The sequence below is a fragment of the Agelaius phoeniceus genome, chromosome 3, assembly GCF_051311805.1.
Source record: "Agelaius phoeniceus isolate bAgePho1 chromosome 3, bAgePho1.hap1, whole genome shotgun sequence".
Classification (NCBI taxonomy): Eukaryota; Metazoa; Chordata; class Aves; order Passeriformes; family Icteridae; genus Agelaius; species Agelaius phoeniceus.
This window is the reverse complement of record NC_135267.1, coordinates 115,606,204-115,626,662: the sequence shown is the minus strand read 5'-3', so window position 1 is coordinate 115,626,662 and position 20,459 is coordinate 115,606,204. Positions and strand designations below refer to the sequence as shown.

Below are 20,459 nucleotides of genomic sequence, written 5' to 3'. Positions count from 1 at the left end.
TAGAATCTCCAGAAGGCCAAATCAGCACAACTTTCTCCTGGAGATCAGCAGCAATTCTGACAGGAGCTATACAACCCAACAGAGTACTTTGAGTAATATGTCCAAGCTGCTAAATGTCAGGATTATATTAAGGCTGGAGCACTGAAACACTTAACGTTGGGAAATGTTAAGAATCAGGCTTCTGATTAATTGCATTACTCCAGAAAGAGATTGGTGTTGGGTGCAGAGGAGCACAAGGCTTGCAGAGCACCAGGATGCCACATTGCCAGTATGGGGATGTGAGAAGAAGGGTGGCATGGGCACTCTTGGGCTCTGCACTATGGAAACTCTTCACTACCACAATGTTCTTATAAAACAGGGAATAATTCTTTTAACTGTCCACAGACAGAAAAACTGGCACCTGACTTACAGAACTGCTGCATCCTCATAGCTGTAGTCTCTGGAGCTCTGAATACTTAAAAATTCAAAGCACTCTAGAAAAATGACATTCTGGGTGTTCCTCATCACTCATCCCTGGAGTGTTCTTAAGTTCTGTCAGATTTGTCTGTCCTCAGCTAGAATTGCTGTAATGATATTGCACTTCCCACAGGTACCATTCAGACAAATTCACTGCTGTTTGTCGGCCTGGATACCCCCACAGAAACTCACTGAGGGTGCTCTAGCTAGGATCAAGTGCTGAATGACAGAGAGAGGAAAAATATTGACTAATTGCACTCTCAGAAAGAGGCACAAGTGCTAAAGGAGAAGCAGAGGCTGACACAAGGACTACAAGCAATGTGTTTTGGCAGTCACAGATGAACCAAGTGACCACAGCAATTCTGCAGCCTCAGTTCCAGCATTTTCTAATTTGTAAGTGCTCATCTTCATAATCAGAAGCTGTTCCAGAGGTGATACAGGCATACTAGTCACAGTTAATTTGTAAAATTACACACCCTGTTATGGGATTGACCCTTCTGCCTGGCATCACCATCATCATCTTTATTCACAGCCTGGGCTTTTCCCAGGACAGCTCCTGGAGAGGCCCTGAAGGGCAGAGCTGAGGCCTCAGTGCAGGCCAGGCCCTCAGAAAGCCAAGGCTGTGTTCCCTGCCACTGTCCTCACCCTGGGCTGCTCACAGAAACAGAGAGCTGGGAATGCAGGGCAGATTTCAAAGGCTGCAGAGGAGGCAGATGGAACACACCCCTATTTTTCTCCTGCTTGGGATTTGTCAAAAGCAAATCAAGAAAATAGTATTAAGTCATCCCTGACACAGGGATGAATCTTGCTTTGAAATCCAAAGCATACTCCAAAGCATGCCCTTTTTATAGTTTCTTAAAAACAACAGCTGAAAACTCTTTTTTGCTGCTAATAGGATAAACAATGTTATCCACAAATGAAGCAGGATTTCTTTCTCGTTAATTCAGCTTGGGGCAAACTGCCAGCAGGAAAATTTTCAGCACAGTTAATCAGAGTTCAGAAAAAACTACAAACAATGGGGAAAGTTTTTAAATGGCAAATGGCAATGAACTGATATTTCAGCAGAGCTTTCAATTTACTCTGTGAGTTTTCTACTGCTGGGGCATAAAAATATCTGTGCTTATAAGAACACAAAATTTCAGTCTTGATAGGAGAAGAAATTCCAGTGCAGGGAACAGACACTGGGCTGGGAATCAGGATATAGAGACTTCATTATTTCTGCCTGTTTCCATCTCTGGAAGAGAAGAACATCTTATAGCACTTTAAACAGAGGTCCATGACATGCAGGACATCAGCAGGCTGAGCCTTCCCTGCCTGGGGAAAGGGATCTCATCCCTTTATCCTAAACCCTGAGGCACTGCAGACACCCTGCACGTTCTGGGGAACGGGTTCTGTCTGAAAGGGCACCAAATAATGGCAGGCACAGCCCAGAGGCAACAAGGAAAGGAAAACATTTCTATTTGCTGTTGGGCTTGGGCACACAGGAAAGGCAGCCAAGGGTGGAGGAGCTGGCAGCTGCCTGTCCTTAATAAGCAGTGCAGGGAAATGTTAGCACACATCAGTGAGCCTGGGTCAGTCCATGAGAACTCTCACAGAACAGACTCCAGGATCAAAGACAGTTCAGTGGTGGTTCCTGCTGAGCAATCCACACTGCTGCACCTTTCCCTTGCTGCAGCACTGCAAATGGATGGCATTGCATTTGTGCTGGAGGGAGCAGAGCACCAGGAGAGCCAAGTCCTACCTGCTCCAGGGGAGGAAGGCTCAAACATACTGGATGTGTCACTGCAAGTGTTGGACGCTTGCTCCGACAGCTTCTTCTTTGCACTCCCATCTGCTGACTTGTGAGACTTCTTCTTATTCTTCACCAGGATTTTGTACATTAGATCCATAGGGCTTGGGAGAGGAACCCCAGCCTCCAGCTTGCAGGAAAAAGAGGAGAGATTTGTTAGAGCAGCAGAAGAAACAGGCTCATGGCAGTTTCTTAGGGAGCATGTGGTACAGGACACTTCTATAAGCTCTCTAAGTCCTGTTAAAATGAAATGGATTTTGCACAAGAGGCAATGTCAACATTCAATGAAACAGGGCTACTGAGGGCACTTAAGAAGAAAAATGGTTTATGAAGTGTCTGCAGTAATAACCAAAATAAGTATTAGCTCAGATATGAGAGTCTAGGTTTTAAATCTAGGTTTTAAAATGGCAGCTATGAGGATCAATTGCATTGGAAAGATCACAATTCACTCTATCAGGGCAATCTCTGCACCACAAATGATGCTTAAGTCACCAACAGCTCACAATTCCCTCCTTTAGAGTGAGAGGCCTCATATGAGGAGTGAGGCAGGACTGAGACACCCCAGGAAACATCCCCAGCCATTTGTGATGTGCTAACACCAAGGCACCTTACCGGGTACTTCTCCAAGGGATCCATGAGCAGGGCATCTCCAAATATCAATCTGCAGTACTCTGCCATTTTTGCCTGTTGTTTAGGGCTGAGGGGAAGAAAACAAAGAAAGCAATTAGTCCTACTAATGCTCCAGAGTGACAGCAGCAGTAATGGAGCACCTAATAGCCCCAAACTAGATATAATTTCCTGATCCAATAGCTGTGAATTTGTCACTGAGACCTACATATATCATACAATTATTTCAATTCCTCTGATGGAGTTTATCAAAGGGAACATAGACAAAGTCAAGGCATAAGTCAATGGAATAACAGTGAAACAACCATAACATGAATTTCCCTCTTTTAGGCAATACTTTTATTCAAAACTGAACTATTTTCCCCCTCATGTTACTTTATACACATGCCTGGCATTTTTCTTGCACTGCAGCAGTTCTCACAACATCCTCTGTAAGTAACCTGAACCTCAGCAAACTCCACCTGTAACCAATTCTCCCACAGTGCAACCAAAGATGAAGCAATTCCTGCATGCCAGTGATGGAAGTTCTAGGACTGAAGGCAGGTTTTACAGCTCAGAAACATTACTCCAATCATCTCAAAATGCAGCTCAGTACCACAGTCACTCTCTAATTTTAGAAAGCTGAGGATTTTTGTTACATGTGCCTGTTTAAAATGCGTGGCATCTGAGCCGAGGCATCTTTCAAAGTTTCCTTTTTTGACACTCTGCTGGGAAGCCTCGATTAAAGGACAGGTTTACATGGCTTAATATAACTTCCTCAGCTCCTGCTAATTAGGATCTGCATGTCATGGAAGAGACAGGGATGCTGTAAGCTGGTATGTTACCATGGAGCTACTTCTCATGAAAAAATAGAGATGGGTATAGAGGAAAAAAGAAAAAAAATGCTCATTTACTCTTGCAAAGCAGGAGTTCAGCCCTGGCTGTGCCCAGCTGGTCAGTGGTTACCAACTCCCAGGGTCAGCATGGCCAAACCAGAGCTGAGAAAAAGGCTGGGTGGCCAAATGACATTTCCATCAGAAAATGTGATTTCCCTGGGATCAGCATCCTGGCTGCCCCTGGAAGCAGATAGGAGGTGAAGCACTCATTAGCTCAGTCACTAACAAAATATACTGCCAGGAGGCTTTAAATTATTCCCCAAGGCAAGAGCTGCACACAGTTTAAATCCCAACAGCATTTCACAAATGCTGTGTTTTGCATGCAGCCAATTCTGCACTAAAAGAAGCTAAAAGGCACTTGGAGCTGGGGATGGAAAACCAAGCTGAAGACAAGCAAGCAGCAGAACAAAGATCCCACATGGGAGAAGGTGGTGGAAGAGCGGATCAGGCTGGGACATTGTGTGGGTATTTCCAGCCCTCAGCTACCCAGGGAAACAAAGGCACCACTCCAGCAGAGTGTGCCTGTGCCCTAAATCCAGGGGTCATGAGTGAGCTTCATTTCAGTCTGCTCCACCAGCGTGTGCTCTGAACAGATCCATGCTCTCAGAAGCCAGCAAGTTCAAAGGACAGCTCCTTGAATCAAAGGAGGGCATTTACTGAAACTGGAGTAATTAGATGTGACATCATCATCATCCTTACATGGGCACAACTCCAAAAAGAACTCTCCATAGGAAATGAAAAAACATAAAAAGCAAGAGTTAAATGTGTAATAAATTCCCAGTCACCACCACAGCTAGAACAAATTCTTCTGATCTTCTGTGTTTAATTACATGTTTACCTCAAAGAGAGCACAGTGAGAACTTTCATTTTTGCAAACAAGAAAAATGTAATGCAGCATGATGTTGGTTCAGCGTATAAATTCCAATGTCACTGCATCCCAGAGGCAGAAAGTGGGAAAATTATGTGAAAAACCAATAGGTTTTAATACCACAAAAAACCCTTGAGGTAGCAAACAAGGCCAAATGAGGAAAATCTTGACATTTCAAAATTACTTGTCTTTGTGAACTGGACTATGTGTACAAATATTTTTAAAAGCTCCAAAGAGGGGACAGAAAAAAATATAGGAGTAGCAGCATTTAACTGTGGGGTAGATCTTTGTGTTCCCTCTCTCCCTGACATACATACCTGTGTATGTACTGGACAGATCATTAGGAATAGCAGACTACATAGCCCTGTTTTAAGAAGTTGGAATACCTGTTTCTTTGTATTTCCCATTCTTTGAAAATTATGAACCACAACAACAGAAACACCAAGTTTTCTAAATCATTATGTTCCCCCAGTTTTGTTATGAAGTCAAACCCCAGGTATTTCTGGGTCCACATCTCCTGTTATGGGAAACTCTCTCAGCATTCGTGCATTGCAGTGAAAACTGGCTGTCTGAAAAGAGCTGACTTGATCTGCTTTATGCTTTTCACTGTGCAGACACAGACAGGTGGCACACAGACTTGTTATAGGTGCCCCCAAAATGTGCCAGGGTGAGGGAACATAAAGTAGGAGCATGATACCTGGAGATACAGAAATATAAAGAATATTAAGAAATGTTTTCATGACCACAATTGTATTGCCTGTGCTTTGTTTTACTGTGTTTGTGTCATGCCTGCAATGAAGGTCAACCAGAGGCTCCTTGGCACAACTGCTGCTCCCAACATTACATTTTTATCACTTCTGCAGAGATACTTCCTCTGCATAAGACAAAGGCACAGATGCTTCCCAGAAGAGTCTAAAATAATTCAAAGTGTGGGATGAAAAAGTGATAAAAATCCTGTTAATATTTGAAGCAACAATTCCAGCCAGAAACCAGCAGTATGAATAAGTGTAATTAAATTTAATCTTGGAAGCAATCTTATATGGATACTGCTCAAGGATCACTTAACCTTTTTGCTCTGTCATCAGTGCATTTCTAATTATAGAGTGTCTGCTTTCAGATTTGCAGATTGCTTATCGCCTTGCAAGCCCCATTTCAAACACCAAGGTCTCCTTGAGGTCTTCTCAGCATTTTCAGGGCACTCCTCTGCTTTTTTCACAGAGCCACAGCTTGGTTTAGTGGTCTTTTTTTCCAGTGGGCGTGTTTTGACTTCACTGTAAAAATGATGACATACATAATATTTTATGTCATCTAAAAGTTACATGCCTGCCTCTTCTTAACTTTTCATTGCATACAAACAGGCAAAAAAATGACACTAATAGTGGAGTTATAGTACAGGAAATAAAATCCTTCACGTGCTGTGGAGATATTGGAGACGAGCCCTTCTAGGAGACACATCAAAGGAAAGCAAATGAGATGATTTACACAATGTGCTAAAAAGTGATTTTTCCCCCAAGGTGGACAAAAAGTGTCAAAAATATTCCCATGAACATAAAGCAGAAGAAAGAAAAATTGTGTTTTAAGTCCAGTGCTGATTAACACTGTCATATCTATGTGATGATGTGAAACTTATTTACCTCAGATAATTGCAGTCTGTTTACAAGCCATGAACACAGGCTAAAACCATATTTTTGTTTAAGCCAATGCCAGCATTTCTAGGGGAGCAGAATTTCACAAACGACTCTCACAGCTTGAAAAGCAGAAAAAATATTTGGTCCCCTAGAAGTAGGAACTGCTGAAACAGGATTGGCTTGACAGCAATTATTAAAAAACATTGGTACTTGTTGTTAACATTTAGGGCAAAGTCCAGCCTTAAGATCCAGGAGAAAAACAACATTCTAAGGAAATGGAAAGAGAAAAGAAGCATTCCATGAAATTAGGTGAACCTTTCTGTGAGTGACATGACTAATTGCAGATTTCTCCAGCAACTAGTGAAGGAATTAAAGGGTAATTGTGGAACCTGGTAAAATAACTAGAAATTATTTTCAGGCAAAGCAAAATCAGAAAACACACACACTGAATCTGATCATTTACCACAGCAGAAAAGAACCACTAGCAGGAAAGCCTCAGAAAGAGAAAACATTTGGTCAAGGTTTTGCAAACTTGCTTTGCTAAAAACCTGTGTCTTAGCAATGTATGGAAAAGGACATCAGAGAGCACACGTCATCAGGTTAATTCCCCATTCCATGGCTGGGAGTTTCTGGAGAGAAAGCTCCAGTGCCTTCCGTGGGACAAGCTGTAACTCACAGGAGTGCAGCAGGAGCCCTGTCTCCTTTCAGTCACATTCCTGCAGTGCCACCCTGCCTTTAGCTCTGACACTGCCTCATCTTGGGATTTTAAAGCCACTTTTGTATACAACTTCCATCTGACAGGAGTTTATTTCAGAAATCTTTTTACTTCTTCACCTTCCTAAAATAGAACAGATCACCCTGGTACAGCTGAAGGTTTAAGTCGTGATGACTTTAAAGGAAGAAAAATGTAACCCTTGTGGTTAAAATAATTTAGCTGCTGTTTTTCCTCTGCCTCATGTGAACAGAGTGAAAGTATATTACAATAAATCCAGCAGAATGAGTACAAAATATAGTACTTTCAAAAATGATGGTTGCCATCTTTCCCAAAGGCCAGAGGCTGCATTTAGAAGCACTGTGAGTTCAAACCTACAGGAGCAGGTGAGCGCAAGCCCAAAGGGACACAAAGTGCACCAAAAAGAAATGAGGAGGCCATTAGAAAAGGCAATTAAACACAGCCTCTGTGTGGGCTTTCAGAGGCAGACAGCAATAACTGAGCAGGATTTCAGTGACTCTTTGGATCACAACCATGTGGCCCCAAAGTGTTTGCAGAGCAAACACATATTTGCCCCCAAGAGGTAAATTTGTACTCTGAGGTATTCAGGTAGTGGAGCTCAGCCCTCTGATTTTTAATTTTTCTACCTACATAATTTTTGATCAGTATTGTCACATCTGTTCTTTAAAAACATTCTTACACAGCTGCTTCTACCAGTTCCTCCCCTTATGACAAGGATGTTCCTCCTAAAAAAATGGAAAAGCAGTTAGCCCTCCCCTTTTCCTCTTTCAGAAACAAAAGTGCCAACCTCATTTCTGATTTGTGTTAGAACATTCATAGCTGCTCCCAAGAATATTTTTATTTTACGTTGAAAAAAAGCCCCAAAAAACAAAAGCAAACCCAAAAATTAGTTTCTAAGTCCAAACTGCCCCCAGAAATGTTGGAAATGTTTTCACAGAAAAAAAGACCACAAAAGAGGAAAAGTTAAGGCCCAAGCTGTGTCAGTGTCACCCCACTTTGAACCATGTGGTCTCTACATTCAAAACCAAGGTTAATGTTTAAAAAAATCAGAACTATAAAAATAAAACAGATCACTGGGACAAAGCTCAAAGTGCTCTCATCTATTTTTTCTCTTCTTACACAGAAAAATTGTCCTTTTCTTGTAACTAAAAAAAAAAAGAAAAACCAGCTGAAATAGACTTATGCAAACTGTTATTTTTTGGCAGAAATTAACAGTTCCTGGCCATCCCCACCAGCTATTTTGCAGTCCTAGAAGTCCATGGTTCTGGCCTCTAACACGAGAGACAGATCAAATGCTGAACCTGTTTGTGGCACAGAATAGGGTCACAAGCAGGGCAAATACTGCCTGGTTTTCTCTGGAGTATTGCTGCATTCCAGCAGGACATACTGAGTGAGAAGTTAACAAAATCCCTCTCACAGTCCAACTTCCCATCCCAAAGAAAAGATTCTCTTTCAGGGAGGTTTTCAAGAACAGGCCCAATTTCACTTTTGGATAAGAGCTGTTGTTTGGGTCACAAATGCACACAGAATTCCATGCCTAGACCTTACAGAAAATGAAACATCAGCCAAGAAAAAGATGGTAATTACTTACGAATCCACATGGTTTTCAAAGGAAAGGAGGATTGGAAAGGGTGATGTCTTAAATGCACATTCAGCAATAGCTTCTATTACTTCCTAAAGAATCAAAATAAACACAGTTACAAACTTAAATCTCTAAAGAAGTAGAATTTTAGCCTTTGAAGACAGAAAGGAGCCAACAAGCTCTGAAATCATTCCCTGAGATCAGACCTTCCTTCCTAAACATCCCAGAAAGCTCTGGATGTGCTCTTGCCACAACCTAATTTTTCAACCTGAACTGTGATCGAATCTCCAAAACATCTGATGAGTCTCAAGCACCACATTTCTCCTCAAGAAATTCCTTCTGTCTGCCACAATCAATAGTTTAAATGTAAAGCTTGGTTTTGGTGGGGAGTTGTTCCATGCCTGCAGCTACAGCTTACATGTGCTATAATAAAAATGCTCTGACAAAGGCAGATCTTCCAAACATCATCAGCACAAGCGTCTATCCATAAAATCCTTAGTTACTCTGGCTCACATTTTAGTTTTTTTTTTTTTTTTTTAATGACAGAAATCCCTTTAAGGCAAAAGAAAGGAAAAAAGAAATCTTTACTCAATTAAAACAGCTGGTTCTGTGGTAATTATCAGAGAACTCAGAAAAGGAAAAGTCCATAAAGTTTCCTGTCAACCCTACAGAAAATGGAAACCCTAAATCCAGTAGAAAAGTCATTTGACAATGATGATTTTAGTGAGGTGCACAATAATTGCACTCATAGTTACAAATTATGAAATGTTTCCCTCTTGGAACAAATCTCTATTCCAGAAGAACACAGAAAACATTGAAGATTTTTCATGTGCTGGGAAACTCTGGAGTTTCTGAGAGCCATAAGGCTGTGCCACACCAAATCATAAGGATGACTAAAACCTAAAAGATGTATTTATGTTAAACAAGCTTTCTCTGGGGATTCCTCTTGTTCATTTTCTGCACTTTTAGAGGCTCAACCCAGAAGCATAACAGCAAGAAATCCACTTCCTAAGAGAAGAGCTGAGCTTCTGGTACATTCTTATGGCCCACTTGTTTTCAACTGCCTTCCTGCTGCAAGAGGGGAAGGAGCCCTGCATGAGTGGGGAAAATAAAATAACCTGGAGAGTGAAATTAGGATTGAGCTGATGAGATGTGAGGATGAAGAGCTCAGACACCAGTTCAGCGAAGGCAAATGCTCCATGGGTTAAAAATCAGATGAACTTTGTTTCAAATTCCTACTCATGACCCAAGCAGTTGAGAGCCATCTCCCTCAATTGGGAGACTTGCAGCACTCAAACCCCATGCCTATAAACATAATGGTCAGAGGGACAGAAGCTGGCAGGCCCCAGACTTGGCCCCAGCTGCAGAATGCCTCACCTGGATCAGCTCTGCAGGGTTGAACAGGGGCACACACACAGAGAAGCCAGCAGGCTGAGCAAAATCCTGAGGCTGGGAGAGCCAGCAGACTGAGCAGAACCCCTGTGCCCTGGTCACAGCAGAAGCAGGAGCTGATACATGATTGAGCATTCAAGGCATGAAGTGATCCTCACACTCCTGACACTTTATTCCCTGCCATTTTGCTCCTCCCCAGCTCAGCAGCACTCTCTCAAACCACACTCTCAAACACTGAATGTTTGAGTGTTGAAAAGAAACTGAGATGTTTCTCCACATTTTTCTGGGTGGATTAAAAAATGCCTGCCCTGAAATGACCTATGAAATACTCCTGAGGAGGTTTAAAATACTTCCCAATATCTCTCCTGCCAGCACAGTGCCAAGGGTTGAACATCTAAATATCCAGGGATAATCCTCGTTCCTGCTAATGATCCTTTTAAAAATCAGATTAACTTTGTTTTAAATTCCTGCTCATGACCAAAGCAGTCGAGAGCCATCTCCCTCAATTAAAAGACTTCCAGCAATCAAACCCCATGCCTATAAACATAATTGGCTTCCCATAAACATAACTGGGAAGTTAATAACAAACGTGCAAGAAGGTTGTTTTGCGTGTTTCTGTGATTACCTCAAATCAGGGAAGAATTAGAGAAAGCAAACTGGAAAAAAGAGGATTGTTCTGGTACAAGTGAAAATTAGTGCTCTGTCTGTGGCAGACCTGCTTGCTTTCTTCCCTAAAGAAAGGCACTAGAAGACAAAAAAACCCCACCCAACAACAGGTTTCAAATATGGGAGAAAGGTTTCAAAGATGTAGCCACATGTAATCCCCACAACATAAGCAAAGTCAGCAATGAACATTTTCCCACATATTCTTGCACACAATAAATGTGTGCTAGAAATGTATTTCCATGGTGAGTTAGTGTCTCAAAATGAAGAAGAAATATTTCTTCACACTTCAAAAATGATTTCCTGAGGTATCATTATAAGCTGTGCTGACCACCAAACCTAATACTACAGGCAAACACCTCCATTGTGCTCCTCTAACACCTCAGATTAAAAACATCTTTAAGAAGGACAAGGAGATAACAATTTAAGGTTATTGCTAATGGTATGGTCTCTACCTTATACTGTAGAAAAGGAAATGGAAGATGAAATTCAATAATAAAGATATGTTTGGGGTTTGAATGGCACAAATATCCCTTCACAGTCTGCAAAGATGCTGATTTTTCTTTTTCACCCTCCAGTGCTTTGGGTCTGGTCCCAAGCATCAGGGATAACATCGCACACACACTTATTAATTGTTTTTAAATATAATGCCAAGTGTCTGGGTCCTGCGCATGCAGCCTGCCCACCTGGCCACGAGCAGCATATTCTCTGCCCACAGGAATTTAAAGGCTTGCAAATTGTTGAGATCTGGCTGCTCCTTCCTGTCCCAGTTCAGGACTTTTGCCTCCCACTGCCAGTGACCAGGCAGAGAGGAGAAAGGAGTGAACTGGTGTGCTGGTTTCTGCTGACCAAACCCTGTCCAGCTCTGTCCCCTGGCAGTTGCTCCTCCCAGTGCCTCCACACCCCCATTTGTGTCTGTGCAGAGCCAGCTGTGGTGGCTGTGCCTGGTCCTTCAGCCCTGGCTGTGGCTTCTGTCCCTGTGAGATTTGCTGCAGGGACGTGCACAGGAGCATGGACCTGGGCATGGAGCCCAGTGCCCAGATGGCACTGAAAAATTATCCCTTTTCCTCACAGTGCCCTGACCACCAGGAGCCTCTCCCCACGCAAGCTCCAAACGCTGCAACTCTTCTCTCCCAGCCGTTCTGTGCTGCTCTGCCATTTCCCCCTGCAGCAGCTTTTGGCCCTCCCACTTCTGCCCGTGGCAGTGATGGCTGTGCAGGAGCAGAGCCCAGCTGAAGGTGTACCTTGAAGGAGATCTCGGTGGTCATGGTGAAGCCGTGGGTGATGACGGGCTCCTCCTCGGCCGTGCGGCCCTTCCAGCAGTCCAGCTCCACGCAGCGGCAGCCCGACAGCAGCACCTGCCGGTACATCTCCACCGAGGAGTTGCCAGCCAGCTGCCCAGCTGCACAGAGCACAGGGACAGGGAGGTCATGCTGGGCCCCAGGAAGGGATAAAACTGATCCCACAATAACACAGTTACAGCAGCTTTGGCCCTTGGCTGAGAGGGGTAACGCGCTCAGCGCTCCAAAGAACACGAACAGCGTGAGAAGGCAATGAAATCCCTTTGGCACAGTCAATGCCATGGTCTGGATCCATCCCTCTGGCACAGTCAGTGCCATGGTCTGGATCCATCCCTCTGGCACAGTCAGGGTCATGGTCTGGATCCATCCCTCTGGCACAGTCAGTGCCACGGTCTGGATCCATCCCTCTGGCACAATCAGTGCCATGGTCTGGATCCATCCCATTGACTTTGGCACAGTCAGTGCCATGGTCTGGATCCATCCCTTTGGCACAGTCAGTGGCACGGTCTGGATCCATCTCTCCGGCACAGTCAATGCCATGCTCTGGATCCATCCCTCTGGCACAGTCAATGCCATGCTCTGGATCCATCCCTCTGGCACAGTCAATGCCATGCTCTGGATCCATCCCTCTGGCACAGTCAGGGCCATGGTCTGGATCCATCCCTTTGGCACAGTCAATGCCATGGTCTGGATCCATCTCTCCGGCACAGTCAATGCCATGGTCTGGATCCATCCCTTTGGCACAGTCAGTGCCATGGTCTGGATCCATCTCTCCGGCACAGTCAATGCCATGCTCTGGATCCTGCCCTCTGGCACAGTCAGTGCCATGGTCTGGATCCATCCCTTTGGCACAGTCAGTGGCACGGTCTGGATCCATCTCTCCGGCACAGTCAATGCCATGCTCTGGATCCATCCCTCTGGCACAGTCAGTGCCATGCTCTGGATCCATCCCTTTGGCACAGTCAATGCCATGCTCTGGATCCATCCCTTTGGCACAATCAATGCCATACTTTGGATCCATCACTTTGGCACAGTCAGGGTCATGGTCTGGATCCTGCCCTCTGGCACAGTCAGTGCCATGGTCTGGATCCATCCCTCAGTCTGTCAGAGAAATAACCCAGCTGAAGCCAGCTCCAAAGCTTCTGATGGGCAGCATCAAATACATGAAATCAAATAATAATAGCAATAATAACAATAACAGCAGCAACAACAACGATAATAAACAACAATAACAACTTAGTTCCATAAGATTTTGTTATCCCTTGACCAGCAATGTGAAATTCAGACTCAGGAGAGCAAGACTACATTTTCTCACACCATGCAATGCAGATTAGTACAAGATGAAACAAACCCCCTGCAGTCACTAATGGCATCACCATTAGGTCTCAAATCAATATTTAATATGCTAACCACTGCAATGAGCTGGTCAGTTAAATTTCCCTGATGTGATACTGTATTATGCAGGGAGAAATTCAATTAAACTGTCCTTTTCCAATAATGAGATAATATAAATCTAAAAATTAAGAAGGAAAAACTAATTTTTTCCAAACTTGCAAAGTATTAAAAAAGAATCCCAAACCCAACCCAACAAAGAAGTCCAGCTGGATTCAGGGAAGGATAGCCAGCCAGGTTGTCTTCATCTGCTGCAACAGGTTTGATTCCAGTCATTCAGATACAAATCTCTTGCAGCAGAGAGGGAACAGTAATGGAAGAATGGCTTTGTGCCTCTTTTAGATGTGAAGAAAATGGATGCAGTCTCCTCCTTTCTAGCAGTCTTGCTGAGAAAATCTTCCTGGATTTCTCGAAGGAAATTAATTTTCTTTTTAAGGAAGCAGTGAGTTCATTTACAGTGAAGATTCTTTGCTGACTGGGGACATATAAATACTTCATCTAGACTGGCATATACTATAATGCAGATGAATCCTCATTTTATTGTCTCTGTGATTCTGTGTTTAGGTCTTATGCTGGGAAATACACATTTTGGGATTTGCTTCACAAAAAGCATTGTCTGCTTTTGCTCTGTTCTTACCTTGTACTAAAACCTGTGTAGCAGAACCCCTTACTTGCAAATCCCTGTTTACAGTTTCTGTCTGATACATGAGGTGGAGCAATCATAACTACTCCACAAGGTATTAACGTTACTCCTGTTGAAATCCATCAGAATTCTCGGCTCCTGCTGGAACCAGTGACAAATATCTGTTAATAACAGAAGGAACTGGCCAGGGCTGGAAAGCTCTGAAAATCCAAATGGAATCAGCAAAGTGACAACGTGTCTCTTTCTTTCTTTTTCTGTTGGAATTTAGCTGTTTCCTGTTTCACCTTTGATTATGGCAGATTATCTTTCCTCACACAAAAACCTTTTTGGTGCAACTCCAATGTCTGGGTTAAGTAGTGGCTCTTTTTCTTTGCAGGATGCCAACAAGCATAAGCATGGATCAGGGAATAACAACTCACATTTCCATGTACTTATCCCTGAGCATCTGCTGATGAAATCTTGGCTCTCATAGGGATCCACTGAACTCTACTGCCTAAAAACCCCATTTTCACTTAGAAAACTCCTCTAATGTTGTCTTTCTTTTCCCTCAGAGCACACAGAGTTTAGATTAACAAAACATTTCCCAAGAGACTCCTGGTGGTTATCAGTGCTAAGTGTTTTGGGCTCAGAGATCCTTCACCTTCCAAAGTGCTTAAGTAAATCATGACATGCATCATTTGCCACATGACACTTCCCACACCACCTTATTAATAAGGCTCAGACATTTTGGAAGGATTCCTGCAAAGGATAAGAGGATATTCAACCTCCAAACCACACAACCTTCAGAAGGACCCCCAGGCAGAGTGTAAAATGCTAGCACATGTTTAAGAGTCCCAACAGCTTCTTTTTCTGAAATACAGAATATGAGAAATGTTCTCCCAAATGTGGGGGTTTTGCATACATTATTTAGAAATGTCTTCCTGTTTGCATTTAGTTTAAAATACCCATTTTGCATTCTAAAATGTGATAACACAGACACTAAAGGGAACACTTCCAGTATATTTTTAATAGCCTGAGTACAGATCAATTTTTCAATACTGGAAACTGAAAGCATTATGTATTCCCTTCTACAATACAAGCAGTGTCTACAGTAACACCATGCATAACATTTGCATCCCATCACCCCATGTGAGCTAAGGAGAAATGGATTTTGACAAAAAATTCACTTTTCAGAAAAATGTCATCGGCTAAACAATACCTGACAGGACAGTATGCAAAATGAGCTGGTGCTGACTGACGTGAGGATATGACCCAGGTTTCCCCACACAGAGCACTTCCACACCTCTGGAACTTGAAGCTGCTCCTGTCTCAGGAAGTGCATCCCTGCTGGGCTCATCCACCAGTGTTTTCCCAAGTGAAAGTTATTTGCAGTATGTGGAGTTAAAACGTGGTTGCTATCTGTTTAAGATACCTTTCCTCCCCAAACTGGGGGATTTTTGGGCCCAGCTATTGGGAATCAGCTGACTCTCCACTATTCTAGAACCAGAGGCTGGTCTATCCCTCTGTCCCAGCAGTTTCTCCCAGCACAAGGTGCCTGTATCCTCCCTTTGCTGGGCATGAACACGAGTTCCTACATCTCCTCTCTCCAGACAAGTCCTGGAGGAGCACCAGTGCCCAGGATCACACACTGGGGGTTGCAGTGTGAAAATCAGAGCCCCACACAGAGCTCCTCACTCCAGCAGCCACACAAGGTGCTGGCAGCTGGGATTTTTTAGACCCAGCCCATTTATCTGAGTTCATTTTGCTCCTGAGCGATCTCCCACTTTTAGCATTTGTTTTCTAGTCCAAGGTTCTGTTAACTCACGCGAAAATAACTGTAAATTTACTATTTCAGATTGGTTTACATGGGAACAAACGTTTGGGGCAAGCAGGACAAGCAGCTCAGACCCCACACTGTGACACCCTCTGCTCCTGCCTGTAATTCAGCCAGAGTCAGGCTCTCAGCCTCCTTGCCTGTTGTTTTGAGCACTTCCCACTGGACCAAAGCAGGACTTTGGTGGGGCCAGCAGCAGGGAGGTGTCCCCAGCTTTCCTCCCCTTCCCTTCCCTGTGGAACCTGCTCTGGAGGCTTGGAGGTGAGGAAGGTTTCAGGGAAGGGCTGAGTGCAGATAATCAGCAGCAGCAGTGGGACTGAGGAAGCACTGGGAGCAGAAGAGCTGGAGGATGGTGGATTGAGAGGTCACAGGCAGCAACAGAGAAGAGAACTGCCCCGGTGAAACATTTTTCTAGGAACACCTGGAATACCAGACTGTAAGCAGGGAAGCACAGGCTGAGGGTGGATGGGATAGTCCCACACTGGCTACATGTGCTCAGCTGAGATTATTGTTCCTTTTAGCCAAAACATGTGTTAAAGGTGCGGGATTTAGTATTTTGCATTTCCCATAAACAACAGCAAATTGTTTGCCCAGCCCTCAAAACATGTAAAGCTGAGTGTGACATGTCATCATTTGTCTCTGACTTTGTGTGCTGCTGAAAGAAATGCTGCCCAAAAAAATCACTCCTCTCTGTGCCCACAGCAGGAACCTGAGGTGAGACTCCAGGAAAAAGCAGGGTTGCACTTTAAGGGTTCAAAGGAATAAAGAATTAAATATGATACCAGTGAGAAAAAAAGATGAGACAGTAAAAAAAGTTTCTCAAAGATGACATTTCTTTAAGTTAGCCTAGGTTCACTGCAAATCACTTCTTTCTTCATGGGCTTTTACCTTTGTTCTTAAAAATTACATTTCCCTAAGAAAAAAGAAAGCAGTAACACTTCTAAATAAATAATCAGGACTTGATGTACTGCCAAGGGTTTCTACTAAAGGCTAGGAAAGTGATCAGCATAATTAAAAATAAATTCAGAGTGTGCACATGGTGCTTTTTATGTTATCATGTTGTTTCTTTGTGCATGCTTTTTCTGGTTTAAAAAAACTAACAAAGGGATAGATAATTGGTAGGGCATTAAGCTCAGTAATCATAAAGTAATGCCAGGCTGAATGGTTTTCTTATTGTCCTGATAATTATTACATGACTAGTTGCTATTTCATGGCCTCAGTCAGGGCAAAGGTGCTTCCAAGGCTTCCCTTCCAGAGCCACGAGCACTTGAGCAGATCCTTCAGACTCTTTTTGGGAAAAGGAACAGCCTGCCACCATTAATTTCATTAACTGTACTTCCTTGTTGGAAGAAAGCAAATGGGAGTGTGATTGCTGTGTCCCATGCAGGTTCAGAGCAAAATCCCAGGCTGCCAGTTTTTATAAGGCACAGATAAAAATCAAATCATGAGTCCCACTGTCGGCCAGCTGCCACACATTCACTGCACATAATGAACCCACTGAAAGGGAAGGGCCTGTGCTTGGTGCCTGCAATGTGAAAACATGCACTCTAAAAAGGAATTTGAAAGAGTTTCAAACTTCTCTTGCACTATCCCCTGGGTTTATCCTGATTTACTCCCCCCAGTTTACTAAGCTAGGAATATTTTGTCAAATTAAGGCTGAAGATCATGTTTCCAAATATAGCCTCTGAAGTTCCTTGGAAATGCAGGCAAATAAACCTGTAGATGCAATCTGAGATGATTTGCAGACTTTCACATCCAAGTCAAAGCAAGTGCAGCAAGTGTCAAGGTAAATAATTAAACATGTGAGGTCACCTGTAGTGCAGCTAAAAAAATAGAATAGGTTGGACTAATCACAAATCCTTAATTCTTTGGGGTTAGGCTTTTGTACCTCTAAACCTTTGGAACACATCTCTGTCCTGACCAGCCCTGATAAAAATCTGTGGTATGGACCTGGCTATAAATTCCTGCTGGTAGAGGGGAGGGTAGTCTTTTATCTCTTCAGATCAACCTTAAATTGCATGGTCTCTAAACCTCCTGTGGGCCTGTGCTTCTCCTTTGGCACTGCAGCTTGACTGTTTTCTTCCAGAATATCTGCATGAAGCTGCAGCATCTGCCTTAAGCACCAGCTAATCCTCAGTGACAGAACAAAGTCCTTACTGGAGGTAAGAGGTCTGCAAAGCATCACAGTTAAAAATTGCTTTTGCTTTGGCCATGTCTTCACTCCACCAAAGGGCATAAGTTTCTGCATATTGGAATCGTGACTTCGAAGTGGCCACGCTGATTTTTGTTTCTTTTAATTCAGAGAAAGAAAATCCCTGTCAAAACAAATGCTTGTGTGACAAGCTCTAGCACAAAACACGTTTTACAGCTGAGATATAAACCCTTGACAAATGGTGTCTAATGGAAACAATGACAGTTCATTCACTCTGTGAAAGCTGGCAAAGGTGCTGGAGAAAGAGCTGTAACAAACACAGAGCAGATGAAAATAACTCCCCTGAGGTCTGTTTACAGTGGGCATCACCAGTGCCTGGGCTTGTTTATGTTTTGGCATACTGGCACTCTCAAGGAGCTGGTCAGTTAAGGCCACTCTGTTAATAGCATTAAGAAGCCTACATTACACATAAACCACATTTTTAGCACTCAGTGCAGCATCATTTTTTAAAATTAAACATAATGCTAAGTCATCAGCAAACATGGCAGGACAAAGCAAACATCAAATCAAACAGGAGAGAACCCTCTGTGCACATCTGCTTGCCCCAAACATTTGTTCCCAAACCAAACTAAAATAGTAAATTTACAATTTTTTTCTCACGAGTTAACAGAACCTTGGACTAGAAAACAAATGCCAAAAGTCAAATTCCTAAACTGCCTTAGCTTTTCCTGAGTCTTAAAGCATTGTTGACTTTGCTGTGCAAACAACACAGTTCAGACTGTAACTCTAATTAACAGGAGCTCCTGGGTGCTCAGCCTTTTGAAAAACATGACAGCACCTAAAAGTTCCAGCTCAGATGTCAGATATTGTCAGGGAACAGATCTCCCTCCTTGCACTTAGGGGCTGTCAGAAAGTTATGTGCCATGCTGGACCTCCCTCATCTCTGAATCACAGCAAATTTCATGGAGCACAGCAAGCTGCCAGATTTCATGTCTGTGGGCAAGTTTATGAGCTACAGAGATGTTTCCCATATTCTGCTTTGCACACTTGTCCTTCTATCTTTGTTGCCATAAAAAGTACAATGTTCATTCTTCTCCCTGCAGATGGGCCTTAATCTGCAATCCCATTTGAGAGAAACTTTCCAGGGACTTGATTGGGTTTCTGACCAGGCCTTATGTGAACAAAGCAACTGCTGCTCACCTGTTAATTAAAGTATCTTTGATGCACTTGTGCTGCAGCTGCAACAAAAATCAAGTGCCACCCTTGCTTCCCTGAAGAACCAACTCCAGCATGTGTTTAATGCTGCTGCTTTCAGTGTATTTCATGTTACCACTGAAAACACACAGAACTCTTGCAAGGTCAGACACTAGATGGTACCTGTGAGGTAGGTGTTGTGTGAGGAGTTGATGAAGTAGTGTGACAGTGGCTGAGACATGTCCTCATTCAAGTCCAGTTTCTCGGGGGGGACGACGCCGTTCTCCTCCCCGCTCAGGTAGCGCATGAAGCCATCCACGGAGATCTGTCCTGAGGGAGCAACCAGGGAGAACACAGTCAGTGCCAGCTGCACACTCTGAGACAGGCAGGGTACAGTGCCACCTTTTATCTCTGGATTTATAACAAAGATTTAAAGGTATGTTTGCCTATAAAAAGAGACAAGAGACACATACTGCAAAGACACAACAGGGATACGACAAATTCACACCTTTTCTTTTTTTTGGCTTTTTGCATTAAAATTATCTTAGCCCAAATATTTTCATGAAACTCCAAAAAGTATCCATTGTGCTTTATATAGTTCAAGCTGTAAAGTTAATTGTCTTGTCTTTTTCTCTGCCCACTGTCATGTTAAATTTGATCTGATGTCTCTTCTTGGGATGGAACCACAGCAGAAGCCATGCCAGCAGCTACAGCCCTCAGTGAGATCCTTCTCTCTGCAGGGTTTGGAGCTTGCCAGCACAAGAAATTTATTTTTCTTCCCCTTTAAACACCTCTTCTCTAATTTATCTGATTAATTACAATTCCCCTCCCTATGGGGTCACTCAGTAGTGCTTTGTTAAAACACTTAAAACCAGCACAAACATAAAAATGCCTCCTTTTTCCTGAGGCACCTGGCAATTGAAATGTTCAGCACAACTCACTCAGTGCCACAGAGGCACCTCCTGCTGAAGAGGGCAAGAGCTTCCTCATCCTCCCCCTCTCCCTTTAGCCTCTTTTCCTCACACTCTGCACCTTCCCTTCCTCATTCTGCTTTTTTTTTCCCCTCACACTTTGCACTCTTTCTGCACTTTTGCCCTTTTTCTCTCTCACACTCTGCACTTTTTTCTCCTGACACTTTGCAGATTTTTGACTGGATTCCCAAAGCACACATAAGTGGCCAGCTAAAGTTTGGTAAATAACAGATCCATTTTAATGTTTTTATTGTGCATTGGAACAAGCTTGAAAAAGATAAGAAAGTGTGGAGGAGAAATACAAAAGGGTCTAATGTATACTTAGCCACAGACATTCCAAATACCTCAAAATCAGAAATATGTAGCTGCACACTTGCACA

General features: G+C 43.3%; 1 protein-coding gene and 1 long non-coding RNA gene across 6 annotated transcripts in view; one reads left to right on the top strand and one right to left on the bottom strand.

Moving 5' to 3' along the window:
* PLCB1 (phospholipase C beta 1) overlaps positions 1-20,459 on the bottom strand; it is a 327,471-nt gene that overhangs the window by 81,757 nt on the left and 225,255 nt on the right. For all 5 annotated transcript variants that reach the window (XR_013181595.1, XM_077176289.1, XM_054629483.2 and 2 more), the window contains exons 10-14: positions 19,292-19,438; positions 11,858-12,015; positions 8,568-8,650; positions 2,858-2,942; positions 2,198-2,375 (exon numbers count right to left, since the gene is read on the bottom strand). Coding sequence is in view for 4 of the 5 variants with exons in the window: in XM_077176289.1 (XP_077032404.1) it covers positions 2,198-2,375; positions 2,858-2,942; positions 8,568-8,650; positions 11,858-12,015; positions 19,292-19,438 (651 nt within the window). In the remaining variant the exon portion in view is untranslated. The remainder of the gene's footprint in view (positions 1-2,197; positions 2,376-2,857; positions 2,943-8,567; positions 8,651-11,857; positions 12,016-19,291; positions 19,439-20,459) is intronic.
* LOC129118202 (uncharacterized) overlaps positions 1-20,459 on the top strand; it is a 58,507-nt gene that overhangs the window by 22,708 nt on the left and 15,340 nt on the right. The window lies entirely within an intron of this gene.